This window comes from Mercenaria mercenaria, chromosome 7, assembly GCF_021730395.1.
Source record: "Mercenaria mercenaria strain notata chromosome 7, MADL_Memer_1, whole genome shotgun sequence".
Taxonomy (NCBI): domain Eukaryota; kingdom Metazoa; phylum Mollusca; class Bivalvia; order Venerida; family Veneridae; genus Mercenaria; species Mercenaria mercenaria.
In genome coordinates this window covers 41,499,674-41,521,168 of record NC_069367.1, presented here as the reverse complement: position 1 = coordinate 41,521,168, position 21,495 = coordinate 41,499,674, and the positions used below count along the sequence as shown (strand labels likewise).

The window sequence follows — 21,495 nt, the reverse complement described above, 5'->3', positions numbered from 1 at the left end:
TATCACCCTCTCAGGAATGCAATATTTATATAATATTGCCATTCGTTATCTTCAAGGGTACATTCAGAATGAATCAATCAGGTACCAGAGTACTCCACATGTTCATTCTCTGAAGCATGAGATTCCACTGCCTACATATTTCAAACCCATTACAACATTTCAAATAATGTTCATACATTCCAGGTGATGTTACGTACTGGGGTATACCATGTATTTATCAAAGATTACCTCAAGCCATTTCCACGTGATCAAGTACTTATACAAAGGCTTGAAGACATTGCAGCCGATACTGAGGGCTCCACACGACGGACGTTTGAATTTCTAGGTTTAGGTATGTCTTTTTCAAACATTGATAAACAAAGTCTAACACTAGAAAAAATCAAAAGATATATTTAATAGAATATATCTTTGAAACAGACGGGTCAGTCATTAAATTTATGTATCATTTAGACATGTTCAGACTCAGCGTCCCAGCTAATGGGTAAACATAAGTCCGTGTACGAAAATGCGGAAAAAACAAGCTCTGTACAAAAAAGCAATGTTAGTCGTTCCAGAGTCTTCTTTTGATAGGTTATATTTTGATTTCAGTTCTACCTTATGCGTGGTAACAGGAATTGTTAAAATATTTTTGAATGAAATCTACGCATATGATAACTAACCCGAGAATGGCTATGGGTCATATTAAGCACGTGACACCGATACGTCAGACGTACATGACAATGCTACACATATTTTTTTTTGTATTTTCAGAAATGCTATCAGATGATAGGATGAAAGAAATATCCATTATGGATGTATTTAATGCAAGAAGACCTGCCAACGTGGATAAAGGAGACATGTTTGAATCCACAAGGCGTATATTGTATCAATTTTACAAGCCACACAACGAACAGCTGTCAGTACTCCTAAATGATGCTAAATATAACTATGGACCACGTGATTAACATCAACACTTACCCGTGTTTAATTACTTTTCGAGTACCAAAGATGGAAAACATTATCGACATCAAAAGATTTACTCAACTGGTTTTTAGTTATAAGACTTTCTGTAAAATTTTGCATGTACAAATAGTTTTCCCTTCTTCTCTTTAAAAGTCAAATAATCATATTATATTGTAAACGACAAAAATGTAAAAAAAAAAAGAAAGGAAAGGATTCTGTCATACTGTTTGTCTATAAAGTCATAGGTTTTACCAAAGTGTATATAGATCCTACAGATAGCTACAGAAAATTTTGAAGTGTTTCAGTATATTTTCTGGTTGGTGTTGCAATTACATGACTCCTTATACGAATTGCCGGTCGATAGTTTGTGCTATATATGACCGGCCTATATTCAACACAGGTTAATGGTGCTAATAAGTCAAAATGTTCGAAATAAAACTAAAAAATACTGTCGAATTCCATGTAATTAAACACTTACTGTATGGTTTTCCGGTCAGTAGTCAAAACTATTAACCCTCTGTCCTCTGGACCTCGGGCAATAATTATAGGTTATTAGCTTTGTATCTGCGCGACTTTAGGAGCGCAGTATTCTTCCGCTGAAGAACGAGTGCATATTTCCCGATGCAAAGATATAACCTTTTTATTACATACGCATCTACACGTATAAATATTATGTACATATCATAAATATGTTCAATAGCCTGAATAGGATTGACAATACTGAACTAAATAGAAAAAAATAGTGCAACAACACACACTAAATTACGTCACGCACCCGATATGAAATTCAGGCGTCAGTGTATGGAAAAATACTGACGTTTCCGGTACCAGTGTAACTTAACGGGGAATAGAAACGAGTATGTAATCATTTTGTCTATTGAGCGGCATACCATTCAATAATTTTATATCATAGTACAAAGGACATTTGTTTGTTTCCTCGAGTGAAAATCAGGAGCAATTTTTTCATGGGTGGCGTAGTCAAGGGTGCAAATATAAGATATTTTTGTTCACGAGTTGTAAAGGTCGTTGATTTACAACGTAATGCGTCTTATGTTAGCCACTTTAAGTCAGACAAATAATCTATTTTGTTTCAAAGTAACATTAACAACTTTTGACATTTATTGAAGTTTTCTAGCTTATTGTGGATATAGACTAAATGCGCACTTGATGGCCTGGCATCATTCTGTCAGCTGCAGTCAACTACGTAGAACAGTCAAATAGCAAGACAACGGAGAAAGAACTCGATAATCATGAGGTTGGAACCCACAGTAACGAATGGCAATCGATTTCTAGTAGAGACCACTAAAGTACGGAGGTCACAGAAAAATATACTTGATCGGGTCTGCCATCACGCGTCGCTCTAAATCTATTTCTTTTAAAGGTGATTTCATTAATTCTAATGTTTGTCTGTGTAAGTATTATACACATTTAGACCACTTGCATGCGCGTTAGTGCTTCCATAGAGTATCTTTGCATTGAAAGTTGGAAATTAGAATAAAGACAGATGAACGTCTGAATCAAGAGAAAAGCTCTTGGCACCAAAATTTACGACACAATATAACGAAATTGTCAGTCTGTAGTAAAACTGTTCTAACATAGCACTACATTCTCTGATTTCTGAAAAGTTCTATCAATGAAAATAACTTATACTCAACTGTTTTTATTTCGAAACCAGTGATAGCTGCACCACGGAAATGCCGACAGCTCCTTTCTTTAAGACCACATTTTGGTGGAGGAGCTGAGACTTTGTAGCCGTGCACCGTGCACTTCGCCAACAGCGTGCCAGTATCAGTGTGTAGTAGTAGCTCTTTTTCAGGGTGGAAGGGTGATAATAATGAAATGTATTTGCATTTTGTCACGCTTAAGTTGTCTAGCTTTATTAAATATGCCGCGGGCACACTACGATCTTATCAGCCATTATTACCTCCCTTTATATTTGCTTTAAGTATCTGTATTATCGACAAAAGTAGTGTATTGTTAAACCCTTCATTCACGTATAAAAACTTCTATTTAAATACGATAAAACTTCGACCCATGTCTAATACATAAGCGATAACGTCCTGCATATTTAACGGGTGTGATTGTATTTATAAACAACTTTTGTGGAGTGTTTAAAATCTGTCTAAATCAGTCAAACTCTGCTACTTGCGACCTTAATAGTTACAATTTATATTAATCTGGAAGTAGACTATCTATCGTTATCAAGGGGCGTGTCTGATCTGGTTATCGTGTCATACATCAATGTATTGTTAGATAATTTAAGTAGAACACGTAGTAAGCATATAGTAAATATCAATTCATTTATTTCGATTTTTTCTGAAAATGCGGATTAACATGTGATTATCACCTGCATAAAAGTAGTCCTAAATACGAATACATATCAAAGATAGCAAGTGTTCGGATAAAACTGATGTTCTGAATGAACTATAGAAGAACATGGATTTCAACAGGTGCGAATAAGTTCAGATAATAATAGGATAACACAGAAGTTTGACTTATGGGTGAAAGCGGAGGTCAGCCCGTCATGGACGAACAGTGGGTTCGAATCCAGGAGACAACGTTCAAAAACTGGTGCAATGAGCAACTGAAGGTCAGCGGTCGGTCCATAGAGAACCTGGCCACAGATATGTGTGACGGAGTTTGTCTGGCAGCCTTGGTGGAGTCCTTACAGGTACGTCACATAAAATAGGGGCATGGGGTTCAATCGTTTTATATGCAGTTGATATGTATGGCTACTAAGTAATGATTCAACTAGAACTGTGATAAACATAATTAATTCAACGTTTTGATTGTAAATTATATCAGTTACAAGCTCTGACATCAAAGTAATTGCAAACGCCGGACTTTGATTATCAAGTAATTTCAAAAGTCGTGACCGATATCAAGTAACTTCAAATGCTGCACCTGAAATCAGATTATTCCTACAAGATAAGGAATATACATGTAGTGCAACCTAACAAATAATGATGGACGTGATACCAAATAAAGATGCACTGTCGGGTAAAAACCGCATGCTGTCTGGAGGGGGCGGGGGGTCTACTGAATATTTCAGAGTTTTCCTTTATTCAGGGTGTATAAATTCAGTAGTTGAATGGCTAATTTTCTTTGCGATTTATATTGTTATACACAGTTGAAGTACAAACCTATACAAGTGTTGATAATTAGATGTATAAAGTTGAAGTTTCACGCATGTGAATGTCAAATACTGTAGGTGTATGATAAAAGGGAAAACTTTACACTCCATTGATTCGTTTACCCAAAACTTTAAGTATATGAATTATTTACGTCGGTATAGATACCATTCAGGGATTTTAATTTATACGCAGAATGACTCAAACGTTTCAAATTTACAACAAGCACTGAAATAGTTTTAATGCATGCTAATAAACCTTGTCGATATTGTCTTCCTACGTATATAGTATACAATGCTTTAAATTGCAACGGTTTCGTTTGTTAGATGATTTATACAAACGTTATATGCACCACCACGCCAACATGCAAACGCATTTCGTGTACAATTGTACCTTGAGACATTAAATGCAAAATATGGCGATATTTGCACTTTTAGTTGATGATATGGTAAAATCAAAATGTAACAAAATAAATCATATTTTTATTATGACGTAATTTAAGAACATGGAGAAACATTTTCATTGTACACGTTAAACTTCTGATTGTTCGGCATAATCATGTGTTTTGAGTTGGGTTTTAAGACACATGGACACAACTTTCGTCATATTCGCTTTTCCAGCGTCTGATAGTGGAGAAGGACCCCAGGTGCTCTCCGGGCTTTGTTTGAAGCATTGGTTTGCACTTATATAGAGCCACTGACCTTTTGTCAGCCACCTGGATGACTTCCTCACACGAAGACTTCGAACCCACATAGATGAGGGGCAAGTGGCACGAAGTCAGCGGCCTTAACCACTCGGACACAGAGACTCCTGAAATATAGTGTGCCTTGTTAAAAGAATGTAATACGATGAAGGTTTCAAACTCACTATCTTGTGAAATATGTGTTTTAACCACTGCACAATAATGCACACGTTGGCTTTAAATGCGTAGCGGTTTAGTTCAGGCTGATATCTGTTGTCAAGTCAAAGTAATATCTGATTTGCTCAAAAACTTGACATCCCAAATATAGTACATGTCAAACTATAATACTTAATTACAAATTGAAAAGTGCAAAAGTTTTGAATTTCATATCTGAGGTCTATTGTAAAGACATTTATTTTCTGTGCAATATATAAGTTGTTTTCGTTGTTTGCAAATGAATGTTTTACTTGCATAAGTTAGGTAAAAACTGATTAACTTTGTGTCTATTCCAGTTCCGAAAGATTGGACGGGTTTATACCAAACCTACCTCAAAGATTCAGAAACTACAGAATGTATCACTTGCCCTGAAGGCTATCACAGACGACAATGTTAAGCTGGTCAATGTGGGTAAGGAAGCATTGAGAGGTTGCAAGTTCAATACCTGAATGCGTTAAGTGACCTGTTGTGAATCACTGTATGAAAATAATAAGCGTCTGCTAAAACGTGTTTTAGAAATGATATATCCTAAACAGTGATTTATAGTTGAATAAAATCATTGTTTGAAGTACAGATGCGAAGGAATAATATCACGAGGGCATAGCCCGAGCTATATAAAAATACGCATCTGAACAACAAGCAATGATTTTATTCAACGATAAATCACTGTTTTAGATATATTATTTCGATTCTAACACAATATCAAGCATTTTATCTACATCTTTGACGACATCCATCAAATATTTGCATTTATTGCGTGGTTTTCTTTTTCAGTGTGCCGCTATCACGTTTGACGCTCTGACTTTATCGTCTGATTTACCACGGTTCAGAGTTCCGATGCGTAGAAATTGAACCACGAGGGCGTTAGCCCGAGTGGTTAAATTCTGAAGCATCTGAACAATGAACCGTGGTAAATTAGACGATAAATTACAAGAAGGCCTTGATTGTTTTCATTCTGACACGCTCATTGATATGTTTTAATAAATGTTATGCTGGACTTCATTTACCCGAGGAGTAATGTACCGGACGTCATGTGGCAATTTGACGTCATAACTGACGTCATAATGTTCTCTTACCGGTCCGCGCGTCAACCGTTGTTTATCGCAGAATATACAGAGCTTGATTTCTTTCTTTGTTTAACTGGAAATCAAACCGAGTCATGTTAGAATGAATAATAACATACAGTTTCAGTCTTGTTTGTTTAAGAGGAAAATCAACGAATTGCTCGCGCTATAGGCAACTATTGCAACTTCGACGTAAACCTTTGACGTCTACAACGTTTATACCCAGACGTCAGTCGAGATAAAGACTGAAATCATACGCGTACACGTAACCGTACAAGTACGAAAATGCAGCCTCTCAACGTTTTGTTTGTGCGGGCTACCAATCACATGATCAGTTTTGCCTGTCTGTATTTTAGTACATTATGTTTATATTTATTTTTGTACTACAATTAATGGATCTGTATTGGAAATATAAGAATAATTGCTTCATCGTTTAGAGTAAGAATCTAAACACCACCTGTATATCTGATGCGACCTGCTATACCTTTTCTCGATATGCTATCTTCTGTGAAAAAAAATACTTGGAAATTCAATCATAATGTAAATATTCAGTTTTTTATATGGTATTCCACGTACAAGTTCTACGTACCACTTAAGTAAAGTGAATACTTCCGCCCTAATATTTTTCAATGAATTTTACTCGATTAAAATATAATGATCATGTTCGCATAGCAGGAGCCAAGTTTACATTAGAGGCGGTCTATTTGATTATTTGCGATTGCACCTATCTTCGTTCTTGCAATCTTGACTATGTCAAATACTGAAATATTTCAAGTACACTTAAAGCTGTGACATTAGACTGATAACATGTTGAATTGCACAAAGCTAGCATTGATTTTTCAGCTATAATACTCGAATACGTGAGACACACTTTTGACTACATTGAATTTTCATTCAGCAAGTCATGTTCGTTAGAATGGAATGTGTGCATTAAAATGATCCATCCTGCTGGTTTTAGGAAGGTCTGTGTGCATTCTAGGTGTCCACAGGCCGGAGATCTACCTCAAACTGGTAATGTCGTCACATTACTTAATTAAGACTAAAATCCCAGTAAAATAAGACAAATATAGACTTGAAACATATTAGTTTTATTTTCTACCCAAATATTAATGTGCATTCGCAAAGCACATTTTGACATTTTGAAAAATGTAATAGTTTAAGCAAAAAAAAAAAACACTCCTAAGGTGGCGGATAGCATCAGAAAGTTTCTTGCAATCAGTCAGGGAAACACGATTGGACGTATATATAAGTTATACATGTAGCTTGCAGTTCTTCTGTTACCATGTCAGCCAATATGACATTTTGATTTAAAAAATAGAATGTTTTCTTATTTCTGCATATACTTCATGTTGGAAACAATTAGAAACGTTTGGTAATCAGAGTTACGACGAAATGGTTAATTGACTATTGGGAGAAATAACTGTTTTTGTATGTATTGCGATAAATATGACATAGAGGACGAGTATCATTTAATTTCGATATGTTCATGTTATACTGATTTAAGAAAAATCCAGTAAAAAGTATTACTATGTTGGACAAGTATGGACCAAGTACGTTTAAATTTATTGAATTATTAAATTTTCTTGAGAAAGTAATTAAAACTATGTTAAAAACTCAGTGTCGTTGAAAACTTCGGTAATCCATATGTAACAGAGTTTATTTCTTTACCTATACAAATGTATATTATGTACTAACCAGACCCTGGCATGATGATAAGTGGAGTGTAATCTACCAAATTACAATTACTTTATTTTTGAAATGTTATCAATGTTTTGTTTCGTAAATAGAAAATATGTACGCATACACATACCAAAATACATGTGACAATGTTTAGCTCTTTTTCTGATTCAAAATACTCTCTAAACCAAAGTTATATTTTGAAGAGTATGAATAAATTTCCTGTCATGATAAGATATGAAATTTAACATAGCCTAACATATGATTAATGAAAATTGTTTAATTATTATGTAGCTGACAAGTATGATAGATATCCTGTAATTACAAACACTTAGGGAAATAAGAAGTCTCAGTTTCTTGAAGTGTTGCAGATAATCAGATTGTGATTGTGGTTGAAATCTATGTAGTTTTATGACACGTTTATGTTGCCATATGATAGGTTGTATTTTAGATTTATTGCAAATGTTGCTTCAGTAGTACCCCATATTATTCATATTAGTTTTCTGCCTAGCAGTCTGACAAATATAGATTACCATGCAACTAAGCGCTTATGCATGTACCGATATAAAACAAAAAGCTTTAATCCTACTAAATTTACTCTTTTGTTCAAGAGAAAGTAAAATTCTTTTTTGCAGGCGGTGACGACATTGTTAATGGAAACATAAAAATTATATTTGGACTAATATGGAGCTTGGTGCAAAGGTACCAGATTTCCGGAAGGAAAAGTAAAGCGCCACCTAAGAAATTAATGACGATCTGGTTCCGGTCATTACTTCCGGAATTAGATGTGACAAATTTTACAACAGACTGGAATGATGGTGTTGCATTACAGTAAGTTCCTGTTGTTGTTGTTGTTGTTGTTGTTTCAAACTCACAGCAAGCGTGCACCCACGTGCAGACAGGGAGAGATGATAATAGGGAGAGATAGAATTAGAGAGAGTGTTAATAGGGACAAGGGTGATGGGAGGAAAGTATCTTACAGAATAGAGCTGGATAGATGATTTATGAATAAAACACCTTGTTTTTAACAATTTGTAATATACACCACCATTCCACCACTTTTCCTTATCGCGCGTCTGTTTTTGTATTTTCTGTAAAAGTTATGGCTTGTAAACCCATCAATATCAATATTAGAGTTCTTTTTTCATAAAATTTAGATCACACACCACCACTACAATTTGGGGTCTCATATTGTAGCTGATTTTGCAGTTTGCATGTTTGACTCATTTTTTTTCTTTCATCAATCACGACTCACACTTTTCGTTTGATTTTTATTCACCACTGAAAAGATTCTTCAAGAAAATGTTAGTTACATTTAAAATGTGTCACCTGATGTGTGCTGCAGCCACTGGAAATATGTCAATTTTATATAGAATAAAGGAAAACTGCTATTGAGTGTGTTGTAGCCTGCACCAGGAGAGAAATGGAATAGGAAGGCTTCAAATGATAAAGCATAAATGCTATCAAATGTTAGTTAATAACCACTGATGATTCTATTACAAAGGAATACCTGTGCTACATTTTTACATTGCAGCGCATTGATAGATCATCTTAAACCAGGAGCATCACCAGACTGGAGAAAACTTAACAGAAATGACAGGTTAGTAAATATGTTTATTGGAAATCATTAAACTAGAAGGGCCGTTCTTGCAACAATGGCAGATCTAATCTTCATGCTGTTGATTGATATAATAAAAACGTTTTTGTCCATTTCTTTATCAATTCATTTATTTCAGTATCATACACCGAACAAAAAGTGCTAAGTATCCCGATAGTTTACAACTATTTTAAGAAAATGACATGTAACTTTCAGGGAATATACCCAAAGCAACAAAACATTATCTTACGAAATCAAATGTAAGCAACTTTTGTTTAGATCGTTACATTTTGTAAATTGTGAAAATAACATTAGGTTATTTAACATTGTTCTGTACAATACGGTGATATATTTGGACGAGTACCCAGCTGAGAAAACCATATTGGACGAGCTGCTAGGCGTCCAGATTTCAAGACGCATAATCTAACTCTGTACACAGAGCGCCTACTTCATCCGATTTACATTCGGAACATTTTCACGCGTTTTGGGCTTTATCGTATGTTTAACATGAGACTGTTGAACCGTCAAAATACAGAAAATACAGGATTTTTTGTACGCACGTGCATCTAAATACCGTAATATATTGTACGGTCACGTGTTGCAAATGAACGTTCGCGATTGGATAGATAAAATAGGTATAGAATAATAATTTGTATAAGCATACTGATATTTTGGCTGAAAATTAAATAAATTTGTTTTTGGTCTACGTATTTTAACTACGATGAAACATGTGTTCTTATGCATTTCCCAAACACTAAAGAAAAGTATTACAGAATTCAATTTTCACCGTATTTCCGATTTCCATCGCAAATCTGTTGCTTTGTGAAGTTGATACTAAAAGAACTTCAGCAAAAAAATATTAAGGCTTATCATCACTTCACAAAATATATGATGATATTTACAACCATTTCAAATGTCATGCCCGTTTCAGTTGTAATAGGGAATCGATCCTACCGATTTTCGTCTCGAAGCGACGAAAATCGGGATCGATCCCTCTATATACCGAATGAGATATACTATCGAATTAAAAAATGTGGTCTTCCGGCACGTGCACAGAGCGTCTGACTCCGGATTTTTTGGAAGAATACGCTTTTTCCTTGTGCTTAATAAGCGTCCACATAACTTGTCCGAACCGCAACGTCTTGCACGTCAGTACAAATATGGGCAGTATTGTTCTTTATTCCAAAATCTGCCTTTAAATTGAAACAAACGCATATTTCTGAGCAAGCTGATGGACTGTAACGATTCCAGATATTTCATATTAAGCGTTCCCAAATTAGCCTGGTACTTAGCAATTTTGTGCAGTATATGCAGGACAAAATGCAAATCATGTGAACTCAGCTTGCGTTTTATTTCTGGTAAAATGTAATACAAGTCAGCTGACACGTCTTGATGATGCATATTTTTTGACAAATAGCCTTAATTATGAGAATTCATTTCATATGTACTATACATGATGTCGTTATGAAAGGTGATTATATTTACATATTTTTGTAGAGTAGAAAACTGTCGGCGAGCAATGGTTATAGCAAAAGAACAACTGAACGTGCCTCGGGTGATCAGTCCAGAAGATTTCGCCAACTCAGCACTGGACGAACTCTCCAGTATGACCTACTTATCTTACTTCGTGAAGCACGAGTCCCCGGGCTACTATCACACCCTAAACTGGGCTTGCAAACAGCTGAGAACAACAAATATCACAAATCTTACGGTACGGGATACACTGACGAATGTTTCCTTCCCTTTTTTGCAAAATATACACAGTTAGAATTTTCTTTAGTAGCTAATTTGATTTCCCTGAAGAAAATAACATCGTATGGAAAATATAGGAAAGAGAAATTATTTGTACTTTCATTTTTGTTTTACCCAGAAAATATAGTTATTTTATAATATATTTTTCCATATACGAACTTTTTTTTAATTATTGATACGGGTATACAATTTCTTTGTGGCGTGTTCTCTTTTACTCCTTTTACTTTTTGCTACCCTAGACCTTTCAGCTTAAAACGGGCATTTGAGTATCCCAGGAGCCTGAGCACTCCGCGTGTATTCACCTACAGATCATTAGTATCTTCTGTTTCAGACGGACTGGAATGACGGTTATTTTTTATGTGCAATAGTTCACTCCCTTGGTGGAAGTATTCCAGGATGGCCGAACCTTGATAGGAAAAATAAAGAAGAAAACTGCAAGAAAGGTAGCTTAAATTAAACGGTTGAATATCTTAAAGATAATTATCTCACACACTCCTAACTCGAAGGTCTGCTTAATCATGAGCTTATTTTATACTTACTTATTTCTTGCTTTAAGTTTATTTGAATCATTCTCGGATCTGCTATCTGGAAAACCGGTACTGGTGTCAAATGAGAAAGTGTGGTCGTGACAAAAGTGGGACTTGAATCCACGACCCCAGGTTAAACGGCCGACATTTTAACTACTAGACCAGTTCAGTTTAGTTATCTGGCAGAGCAAAGAGTCTTCATGGCGATTCAACATTCGTCTTGCACCTACGATTGTCGTGAAAATGCTGTCAATCGTTTGCGGAATTAGGCTGGAAATGGTACGCAGTCCTGGATTATTAAGGCTATAATCTGACAAAAGATTAAATGGTTCTGTAAAAAGGCATTAAAAAAGAAGAACGCATCACACTAATCAACAAGCTTGAGAGTAATGAATTGTAACTATCAAAGTAATTACTTTCTTTCAGGGATTGAAGGTGCTAAAGAACTTGGGGTCGAGCCTCTACTATCTGCCAAAGAGTTTATGGACCCACACCTTGACCACCTGAGCGTAATGAGCTACCTGTCAAGGTTCGAGTCTGTGCAGCCGAGGAAGAGTAATGCTGAAAAACTGCAAATAAGATTTAACTTTGACAACATAAAAACAGGCTCTACTGTAAGTGGTCGTCTAGACAAATTGTATAAAAAGTATATTTAAATCTAGCTTTTTAAAATGAAATACACTGAGCTTAAATTGGCCTATTTATGCATTTCGAATGCCTAAATTAATGCGGTAATATACTTTTTTTTAATACTGACGTAAAGAACGATCACACGTGAGATGAACAACTTGAAAAGGTATCTGATGACGGAACATGTGAACATGAAATTAAGGGAATAGTACATTTAAGTGGAAAAAGACCAGCGCATATCTTTAAATAGCCTGGCTCCCTGGCTGCATGGTTATTTTTTCTATAAATACAGGAAACATTTTATTAGAAAATTTTAAGACTCTAAAATAGCACAATTTTATCTGATGGCTGAACCATACCTATGTTTGAAGCCAGGGGCAATAAAAATATCAATGTAGAAACAACCTTCTGGAGTTACTTCCCTCTTAATGAAGAAAACTGATATATGTAAATAAGAACAAACATAGGGACGGGAGCCAGTCTAATCTTTAAACAATTTTGTCAAAGCGTATCGTTAAGGTAGTAGCAGACCTGTCTATACTGTTCAGTCAGTTGTGTAATTTAGTTTTTGTATTTTACCAAATTCAGGCTGAATTTCAACTAGTCAAAGCAGACGCCGGTTTTGACACGAGCAAAGTAACCGTGCAACTCACATGTGAGACTGGTGAAGTCACGTGCAATGTCGCGTGGTCAAATAAAACAGCCACGTGCTCATTTATACCAACTTCCACGGGTGAACATAAGGTAAGAGTCCTTGTATTTGATAGTATATTGTTGAATGCTTTAAAATTATCATGCTTTGTGGTTATACCGGAAGTTATGACTAAAATCGTAAACCTGCTACAGCTTGTTAAAGGACCTATTTTTCAAATTTGTTCGGGAACAAAATCAACAAAGGACACTATTGTTTCTCTTAACCTTTCATTATATTGCTAAGTTATGCAAAACAGCTACAATGTATTGAAAGAGACACACGTGATGTTGCGTCTTTGCAACGGCGTCAGGTTGTTTAAAGGTTGCAGCATCATGAAATCATACTTATAAAATATACTGAGAATGTCTCTTATACCCCCATCACACCAAGCTTGTTTTCAGTACGTTCTAAAAAATGTAGCCGAACGGGCTCAAACTGTGTGGCAACGGAACAAACGTAGAAGCGACGTTCTACAGTCTGTCTAAGAACTTTATGGACTGGCTCAGACGGGGTTGAACGGGAATGGTGCTCCAGAACTTTGAGCCTACTCAAAAATTTCTGCCGATCATTCCGTCCTACAGTTAGACCGACTGGCAACGTATTAAAAACGGGATGGACGTACTAAGAACTGAACCGCCGTACTTCGATCGTACTAGAGACGTGGTATAACGAAATGCAATCGGGCGTCAATTTAAGTACGTGTGCACACCGACCGGATCCGTTTGTAGCTCGTTTAACCCGTTCACAGAAAGATTTAACTCGACCGCATTACATCCTTAGTGCGTCGTTATTCCGTCTTAATACGATCAAAATAAAATGCTAAGTTTGCAATACGTTTCTAAACAATTCTAAGAGTTTGCAATAAGTTCTCAGTACGCTCCGCACGTTTTTAGTACGTTTATTCACAGTTCCTACAACGTCAATCCCGTCTGCAGTACAATTACACAAGTTAGGGTATAAATACATGCCGTTGCCGTACAGGTTCAAAATTTGGGCACAAGGTTTAGCCAAGTTTATGCCTTTGCTTTTTCTTCTTTGGTTTCTTAATCGGTCCTCCTTCCTCCTCGGACTTGGAGACAGAGTCGTCAAAAGGTGCAGGGAATAAATCACGACGCTCATCATCTCGACTTTCAAGTTCAGGGGCTGACTCAATAGACTCTGTATCAGCTTCTGTGAGACATTGGTCTTTTACAGCTTTAACACTTTACACGCCGTCTCTGTTTGGCTTCACTTTTCTTTGTAGTCGTATTGATACTTGCCTATTGCTGTGGATTTTTTTGTGTCTTGAGAGGTTGAAGAGAAAAACAAGAATGAGAACTGGGCGAAACGTGATGGCTTTTGATAGCCATCGGGCCAGAACGTGATTGCAATTTACGTTCTGAACGTACTAGGGAGAGATGAGCACGTAATCAGAACGAGTTAAACTGTCTGTGAACGAGTTGGTCGAGTTAACAATTATAGTTAGAACGTATTTCGACGTACTCGGAACGAAGTAGGACTAGTTACGAACTTCTTTAATCTGACTACAGACGGACTTGGACTGCCTACAAACGGTGTCCACATGAGGTTAACGGGCATTTTTTCCGAACTGAACTTACTGTAAACGGACTTCAAACGGGATAAAGACGTGAGGGAAGTATCGAGAACTGTTTAAGAACTAACTACGATCGCATTATGGATATTTTCCGGCCAAAGAACAAACGTTCTAGCCAGATCGCAGCCCGTTTTACAATATTTTAGGACGGGTTGTGACGTTTTGAGAACTAGTTTGGTGTGATGGGGGCTTTAGGTCCTTTTTCCTGGACCACCTTAGACTTATGGTTTGAAAATGACATTGATTAACACCCCGTTGCTCATGAATATGACATATTTTAAAAAAAAAATTGTTTCAAATATACAGTAGACTAAATTTAAAGAACAAAATAGTATCCAGGCAATATGATTGCATGAGAATTTACATGTAGATTGATGTGTTCTCGATATAAGCGTTTCACAAGGCATACCATCGGTACTTCTGGCTAGCTTGTCTGTCTTAGTTTAGACATATTCAAACTCTGATTAACCGTTAGCCTTTGCCTTTGCGACCTGGGCAGACCAAGATCAGTCTGCACATCCGTACAGTCTGATCATGGACTGCACTGTTCGCTATTCAGTCAGTAAATTTTCTGTGGACACCCCTTTAACTGTTATATGGTACTGCCGAAATTGAATGACGGATCAGTCCATTTTAGAAATTTAGTGGACTAAAGGTTAAGTGTCATTTCCATGGCATTTACTTTTTAAAGTATCATGTCTTGGCAGTTGTCTTATGTACTACATGTTATATTTTACAGCTTACAGTCGCGTACGACGGTACTGTAATCAAAGGCTGTCCGATAGATTTCATCACGAAGGGAGACCATACCAAAGTTAAACTGCTGACACAGTCATGTAAAATGAAAATGGGCGAAGTGTGTGACGTCAAGGTAAGGCCCAGAACTGTTCTTCTGTCCACCTGTTGATGATCTATTTTCTTTTATTCTTTTGAATCCTTGTCCATCGCCATCGCATAGATATTTGATCTATATTTAAATGTTATTTATGTTTATAAAAATTAGAATAACGGATTGCTTAGTGTGTACACATATGCCGTGTAAACATTTTGTCATAATCTTTAATATATGTAATTAATTGAGTGATATCTTTTTAGACAAAATCTTAATAGAAACACCAGGCCTAATTTCTGTAACTTTAAAACAGTGCTTACATTAAATCTATTTAACGTGGAAGTGAATCACCATAGAAATTGAGAATAATATTACATGAAAATCTATTTAGAAGACAAGACATATATTTACGCAAAACATGATTTAAGCGAATCTTGATCAAGTGAATATCTGAAGCAAATTCTTTTTCAGGTGGACACATCCGGCAGTGGCCGCGGCGAGGTGTTCATGGAATCAACATCACCTACCGGCGAACTACGCTATTTAACAAGTCTCCGAGAGGGAAATATCGTATCTGCCTCCATTCAACCTAAAGAAGTTGGTAGGAAATGTTCCAGTGTAAAATAAAAGGAGAAAATTTAGGAATGATTGACTTTTTTGGTTTTAATTAAAACGGCGTCTACACTCTAAAGCATTTTTCTTTTAAATTTGCAAGTCTTTGGAAGATTTTTTAATTGTTTTTTACGTATTTATTTTCTATGTACATATTATTCTCAAGAAGTACGGTTTTAAATAACTGGAACTCATGCTCAAGGTACTTGAACTGACATTTCAGGCATGTTTAGATTCAGAATTTAAGTTAGGTTTTGCTAGAGGAAAAGTTGAAAAAAAATGCCATCGTATTTTTAAGGTTTCTGTTTTAAATTAATGTTCTTTTACGGCTATTTTCATTGCATACAAATGAATACTATAAGGTTCACGCATTTTTTTTACCTTTTAAACAGGTATATGGGTGATTCACGTGTATTTCGGCGAGGATGAAGTCCAAGGTAGCCCAATTTCCCTGCGTGTAAATGACCCACAGAAAGCATGGTTGTCGGGGCCTGACGAAGGCAATGTCGGTGAAATGGTTGCGTACAAAGGTAGGTTCTACAGAACATGTGTCAAGTACAATCAAATGCTTTGTTTGCATTTTTGTTTTCTATAACTTGTGTTACACATGTAACAAAAGTATACACGTTTAATTATAACATTTCTAGCCTATTTAACATTAAGTTAGTAACTAACACTTAAGTAGTGCCGTTTTCTAATTTTTGTTTGATGTAGTGGGCCTGTAATTACACTCGGCAATTTCCGTGCGATTACGGTAAAACTTCGGCTTCCTTTGGACTTGATTGTAGAACACGTGTACACGTTATTCCGTAAAAACCGGAGAATGCCGAATTAGCGTATAGAGATTACGTAAATTGCCAATCTAAATTGTTGTTACGGGTCCACGAGAAGTATATATGAGCCGCGTCATGAGAAAACCAGCATATTGGCTTTGCGACCAGCATGGATCCAGACCAGCCTGCGCATCCGCGCAGTCTGGTCAGGATCCGTCCTGTTCGCTTTCAAATCCTATTACAATTAGAGAAACCGTTAGTGAACAGCATGGATCCTGACCAGACAGCGCGGATGCGCAGGCTGGTCTGGATCCATGCTGGTCACAAAGCCACTATGTTGGTTTTCTCTGGCGCGGTTCATATCATCAATCTATACATAATAACTAACGCACCTGTAGCCTGTAGTCTTCATTTAGTCCAAGATAGTAATTTCAGACATAACTGTGTTACTACTGATGTTTTATTATGCTGAATTACGACCACTTCTGCATATTTCTAAAAAAAAATAATGAGGTTGGATTACCATTCATCGAACAAAAAGAAGAATTATGATAGCCGTTTCTTGTGGATTATTATATGGACCGAGATTAAAGGAACGTCCCCGCAACTTGTTGGTGAAAATGAAATTTATTTACAAAAACTGAATTTTATAAGCGTGGCTTTTGATACTCAGTCAATGGCTTCTATTTTATAACTTTTCGCGAACGCGTTGAAAAAACCAACCTTTATTGCAATGGGTTGAACATTCCCTTTTTAGCTCATTTGATTTTTTGAAAAAAAATGATGAGTTATTGTCATCACTTGAGCGGTTGTCGGCGTCGGCGTCGGCGTCGGCGTTGCCTGGTTAAGTTTTATGTTTAGGTCAGCTTTTCTCCTAAACTATCAAAGCTATTGCTTTGAAACTTGGAATACTTGTTCACCATCATAAGCTGACCCTGTATAGCAAGAAACATAACTCCATCTTGCATTTTGCAAGATTTATGGCCCCTTTTGGACTTAGAAAATATCAGATTTCTTGGTTAAGTTTTATGTTTAGGTCAACTTTTCTCCTAAACTATCAAAGCTATTGCTTTGAAACTTGGAATACTTGTTCACCATCATAAGCAGACCCTGTACATCAAGAAACATAACTCCATCTTGCTTTTTGCAAGATTTATTGCCCCTTTTGGACTTAGAAAATCAGTTTTCTTGGGTAAGTTTTATGTTTAGGTCAGCTTTTATCCTAAACTATCAAAGTTATTGCTTTAAAACTTGCAACACTTGTTCACCATCATAAGTTGACCCTGTACAGCAAGAAACATAACTCCATCCTGCTTTTTGCAAGATTAATGGCCCCTTTTGGACTTAGAAAATATCAGATTTCTTGGTTAAGTTTTATGTTTAGGTCAACTTTTTTCTCTTAAACTATCTAAGCTATTGCTTTGAAACTTGCAACACTTGTTCACAATCATAAGCTGACTCTGTACAGCAAGCAACATAACTCCATCCTGCTTTTTGCAATAATTATTGCCCCTTTTGGACTTAGAAAATCATTTTCTTGGTTGAGTATTATGTTTAAGTCAACTTTTCTCATAAACTATCAAAGATATTGCTTTAAAACTTGCAACAGTTTTTCACCATCATAAGTGGACACTGTACATCAAGAAACATTACTCTATTCTGCTTTTTGCAAGAATGATGGCCCTTTTTAGACTTAGAAAATCATGGGTAGGACAATATTTCTATTACACAAAAAAATCAGATGAGCGTCAGCACCCGCAAGGCGGTGCTCTTGTTTATTTCTGCCAGTAAGTCAAAAGCAGGCAATCAGATAAAAGTTCATTCGTCATTTTCGAAAGTCTAGAACTGATATGCTTGATTTGAAATCGATCAGTAGTTTCACAGAAATGCCACTTTAATCAATTACTTAACTCTACTAACCATGCAATCACCATGACTACAGTTAATTGCAAAAGCGCGGGAGAAGGTGAGGTCAAGGTCAGTGTCTCATGTAACCATAGTGACGTACCATACGACATTGGCCGTGATACTGAAGATGGTGATAACTATACTGTGATGTTTTGCCCCGAAGAATCTGGAGTTTATGAGATTCGTGCCAAGTTTAATGACCTTGAAATCCGTGGTAAGTAAACATTGTATTGTACAGACGTCACTGACACGAATAAACAAACAGTGTGCCCATACCACGTGACTTTGACGTCATTTTATGGCTAAGACGGCAAGCCAAATTCCGTCGATTCGATTCTTCGAAGTGGCGTAAGTTCTTTATTTATTGATCAAATATGACCAAATAAAGTGCAGGCTAAGGAAAAAAGTGAGTACTTCACTCACAAGTAAACGGTTTTATCAACAGATGAACAGTTTTGGCCTGAAAACGGGAAAACTGTTTTGTTTAGAGAAAATGAGCATGGTAAGACGGCAAGCAAGGGTCCTTTTTGACAGAAAAACGGATGATTGTACACATCAAAGAAGTCGCACGTATTACCGATTCACAGGAATTTAATGCTGGCTCTGTGGGAGGCCTTAATTGACAAAAATGTAGCCGAATTATTTAAAAACTTTTTAAAAATCCAAAATATGCTAAGACGGCAAGTCCGCTAAGACGGCAAGTCATTTTTATTAGATATACCTGGTTGCACCAACTTACGTAATTCAAAACTTCCGTTGTTACAGGCCGTCCATCCTTCTATCAATCCGTCCGTCAATAACATTTTGACTATGTTTTATCAATGCTTGTGAAATAAAATAGAGAAAAGTGGAAACTTTACAGATCGCCCAACACGACAAAAACGAAAATGTTGCAGGCTCGGTTTGACTGAGCCTGTTCATGGACGGCAGTGGAAATGCATGCTACCGTCCACGCTCTCTAGCCCCGGGTTGAGCAGAACTCAACATTTACACATGCTAAAAGTACAAAAAGCAATTTAGAGACATCCGCAGATGTATTCAAACGGCGGTGAACATGGAACCTTCAATGAACACTTACATAAAAGTTCAGTGACATTCATTGATCATCTTTCATCTTCTCCTTAAATCACTAGTGCTGGGCAAAAGAGATATGAACGGTTTATCCTCACTGTTTTCTCATTAAGGTAAAACAATTATTTTAATTAACTTTGGACCATACACCGTTTTGGTGGAATTACACACTATCATTGAAATTACCATCTGCATCGCCGGATGAATACATCATCGGATGTTGCTAAATTGATTTTTAGGTTGAACCCACGAAGTGGTTGAGACCTATAATATACCGTATTCCAGAACTTGCAAAAATATCAGCCTAACCATTTTCACTGAAAGACAGATTAATCCGCAGTAAGGTTTTTGCCCGTTTTTTCGGGCTAATCGCCAGATATTCTTATTGATGTTTTCTGAACATTGTTCTACAGTCGGTTGATATTTTCATACATATGTAAATACAATAAGGTTAAAGAATGCGTCATTTCGTATTAAAATTATGTTTTTAAGTCTGTTGATCCATCGAGCACGACTAAGTTGAAAAGCGAAGATGTATTCCTTTAAAACAATTCAGAAAAACCTCAGACGTGACCGAAGCGCATAAAAATATGCCATGAAAAAAATAGTTCAAAACGTATAAGAAAGATTTCTCTAGTTTATCCTTAATACATAATGCACTCGTCAGTAATAAAACAGCATAATTTTGATCTGAATCATTTTTTCAAGTTGTATAGGATAAAGATCTGTATGCGATTTTTTCTACCTGTCCTGATTCGAATGACAAGGGAGATCACTGTGTATGAGTAAGTTAAATGATAAACTGCTTTATTTAATTTAAAAATAGATTTTCTTTCTGAATTACTTCCCTTTATTCTTATTTTACCCTTATTTTTGTACAGCTTTTATAACGACTGATTCATATTAGTTATTAATTTACATTTTGCTTTATCGTTTTAAAATCTCTGTAAGGCTGAGACAAAATATTTGTTTAAGATTTCCTTTTTATAAATAATTATATATGTAGTATATTAATTGCTACAGTGCTCCACTGTTACATGGAAAGCTACACGTTACAGGTAAAAGCCCTGCTCCGCGGCTATTCACATTCTTTTGTGTGTATGCAACCCGTGATTACAATAGGTAACAGTTAACGGCCACGTGCCAACCTTTAGCACGCAAAACCACAGGTATTTCATATAGAATTTCATATACAATAGACTCTATTTTGACAGACGTCACTGTTCATAGTCAGGATTTTCATGCTTTTTCAGTGACAATTCAATTTAAAAGGTAGGACGGGAGCAGGGCTTTAAGGAAAATGGTCGTGATGCAAGTACACGTTTGGTTAACTTACCTATTTGTCTCGATATTTAATGTAATAACCTATATTAATACTTACAAGATAAATAATTGACATTCCTTGCAAATACTGAATACATTTAGATGTTAGGGGTACTTTACTATGACTTTTAACAACATTACATCAGTCCCGGATTATTATAATTGTTACTGAATTGAAAAATTTACGTGAAAGTTGTCATTTTGATAAACGTTAATAAAACAGAGTAAAAGCTACAGAGTTTTTAAAATAGATTATGAAGCAAAATAGAATCATAACAGTACATAACGAGAATTCCTAGTCGGTAAAAAATCTCATCAGAGCTAATGTTACTTGTAATTTGACTTTCCGACTCAATTAATAAATCTTATCTTAGTATATCAAATGTTGATGTTTGCCTGATGTGAAGTTTCTAAGTATGTGTGCCCGATAAATGAAACTGTTTGATTTCTTTTAAGCAAAATTGAATCAA

The 21,495-nt window shown here is 36.1% G+C and overlaps 1 protein-coding gene across 2 annotated transcripts in view; it reads left to right on the top strand.

Annotated features, from left to right (window-relative positions):
* The first annotated feature begins 2,994 nt into the window (after positions 1-2,994).
* The window catches only part of LOC123554375 (filamin-B-like), a 32,205-nt gene continuing 13,704 nt past the window's right edge, over positions 2,995-21,495 (top strand). The window contains exons 1-12 of one of the 2 annotated variants that reach the window (XM_045344470.2): positions 2,995-3,613; positions 5,268-5,382; positions 8,348-8,543; positions 9,247-9,312; positions 10,807-11,020; positions 11,393-11,504; positions 12,015-12,202; positions 12,807-12,962; positions 15,246-15,377; positions 15,810-15,939; positions 16,343-16,480; positions 18,666-18,845. In XM_045344470.2, the coding sequence (XP_045200405.2) occupies positions 3,440-3,613; positions 5,268-5,382; positions 8,348-8,543; positions 9,247-9,312; positions 10,807-11,020; positions 11,393-11,504; positions 12,015-12,202; positions 12,807-12,962; positions 15,246-15,377; positions 15,810-15,939; positions 16,343-16,480; positions 18,666-18,845 (1,801 nt within the window). In that variant the 5' untranslated portion in view covers positions 2,995-3,439. The remainder of the gene's footprint in view (positions 3,614-5,267; positions 5,383-8,347; positions 8,544-9,246; positions 9,313-10,806; positions 11,021-11,392; positions 11,505-12,014; positions 12,203-12,806; positions 12,963-15,245; positions 15,378-15,809; positions 15,940-16,342; positions 16,481-18,665; positions 18,846-21,495) is intronic. The other variant, XM_045344471.2, reaches the window with a different exon arrangement.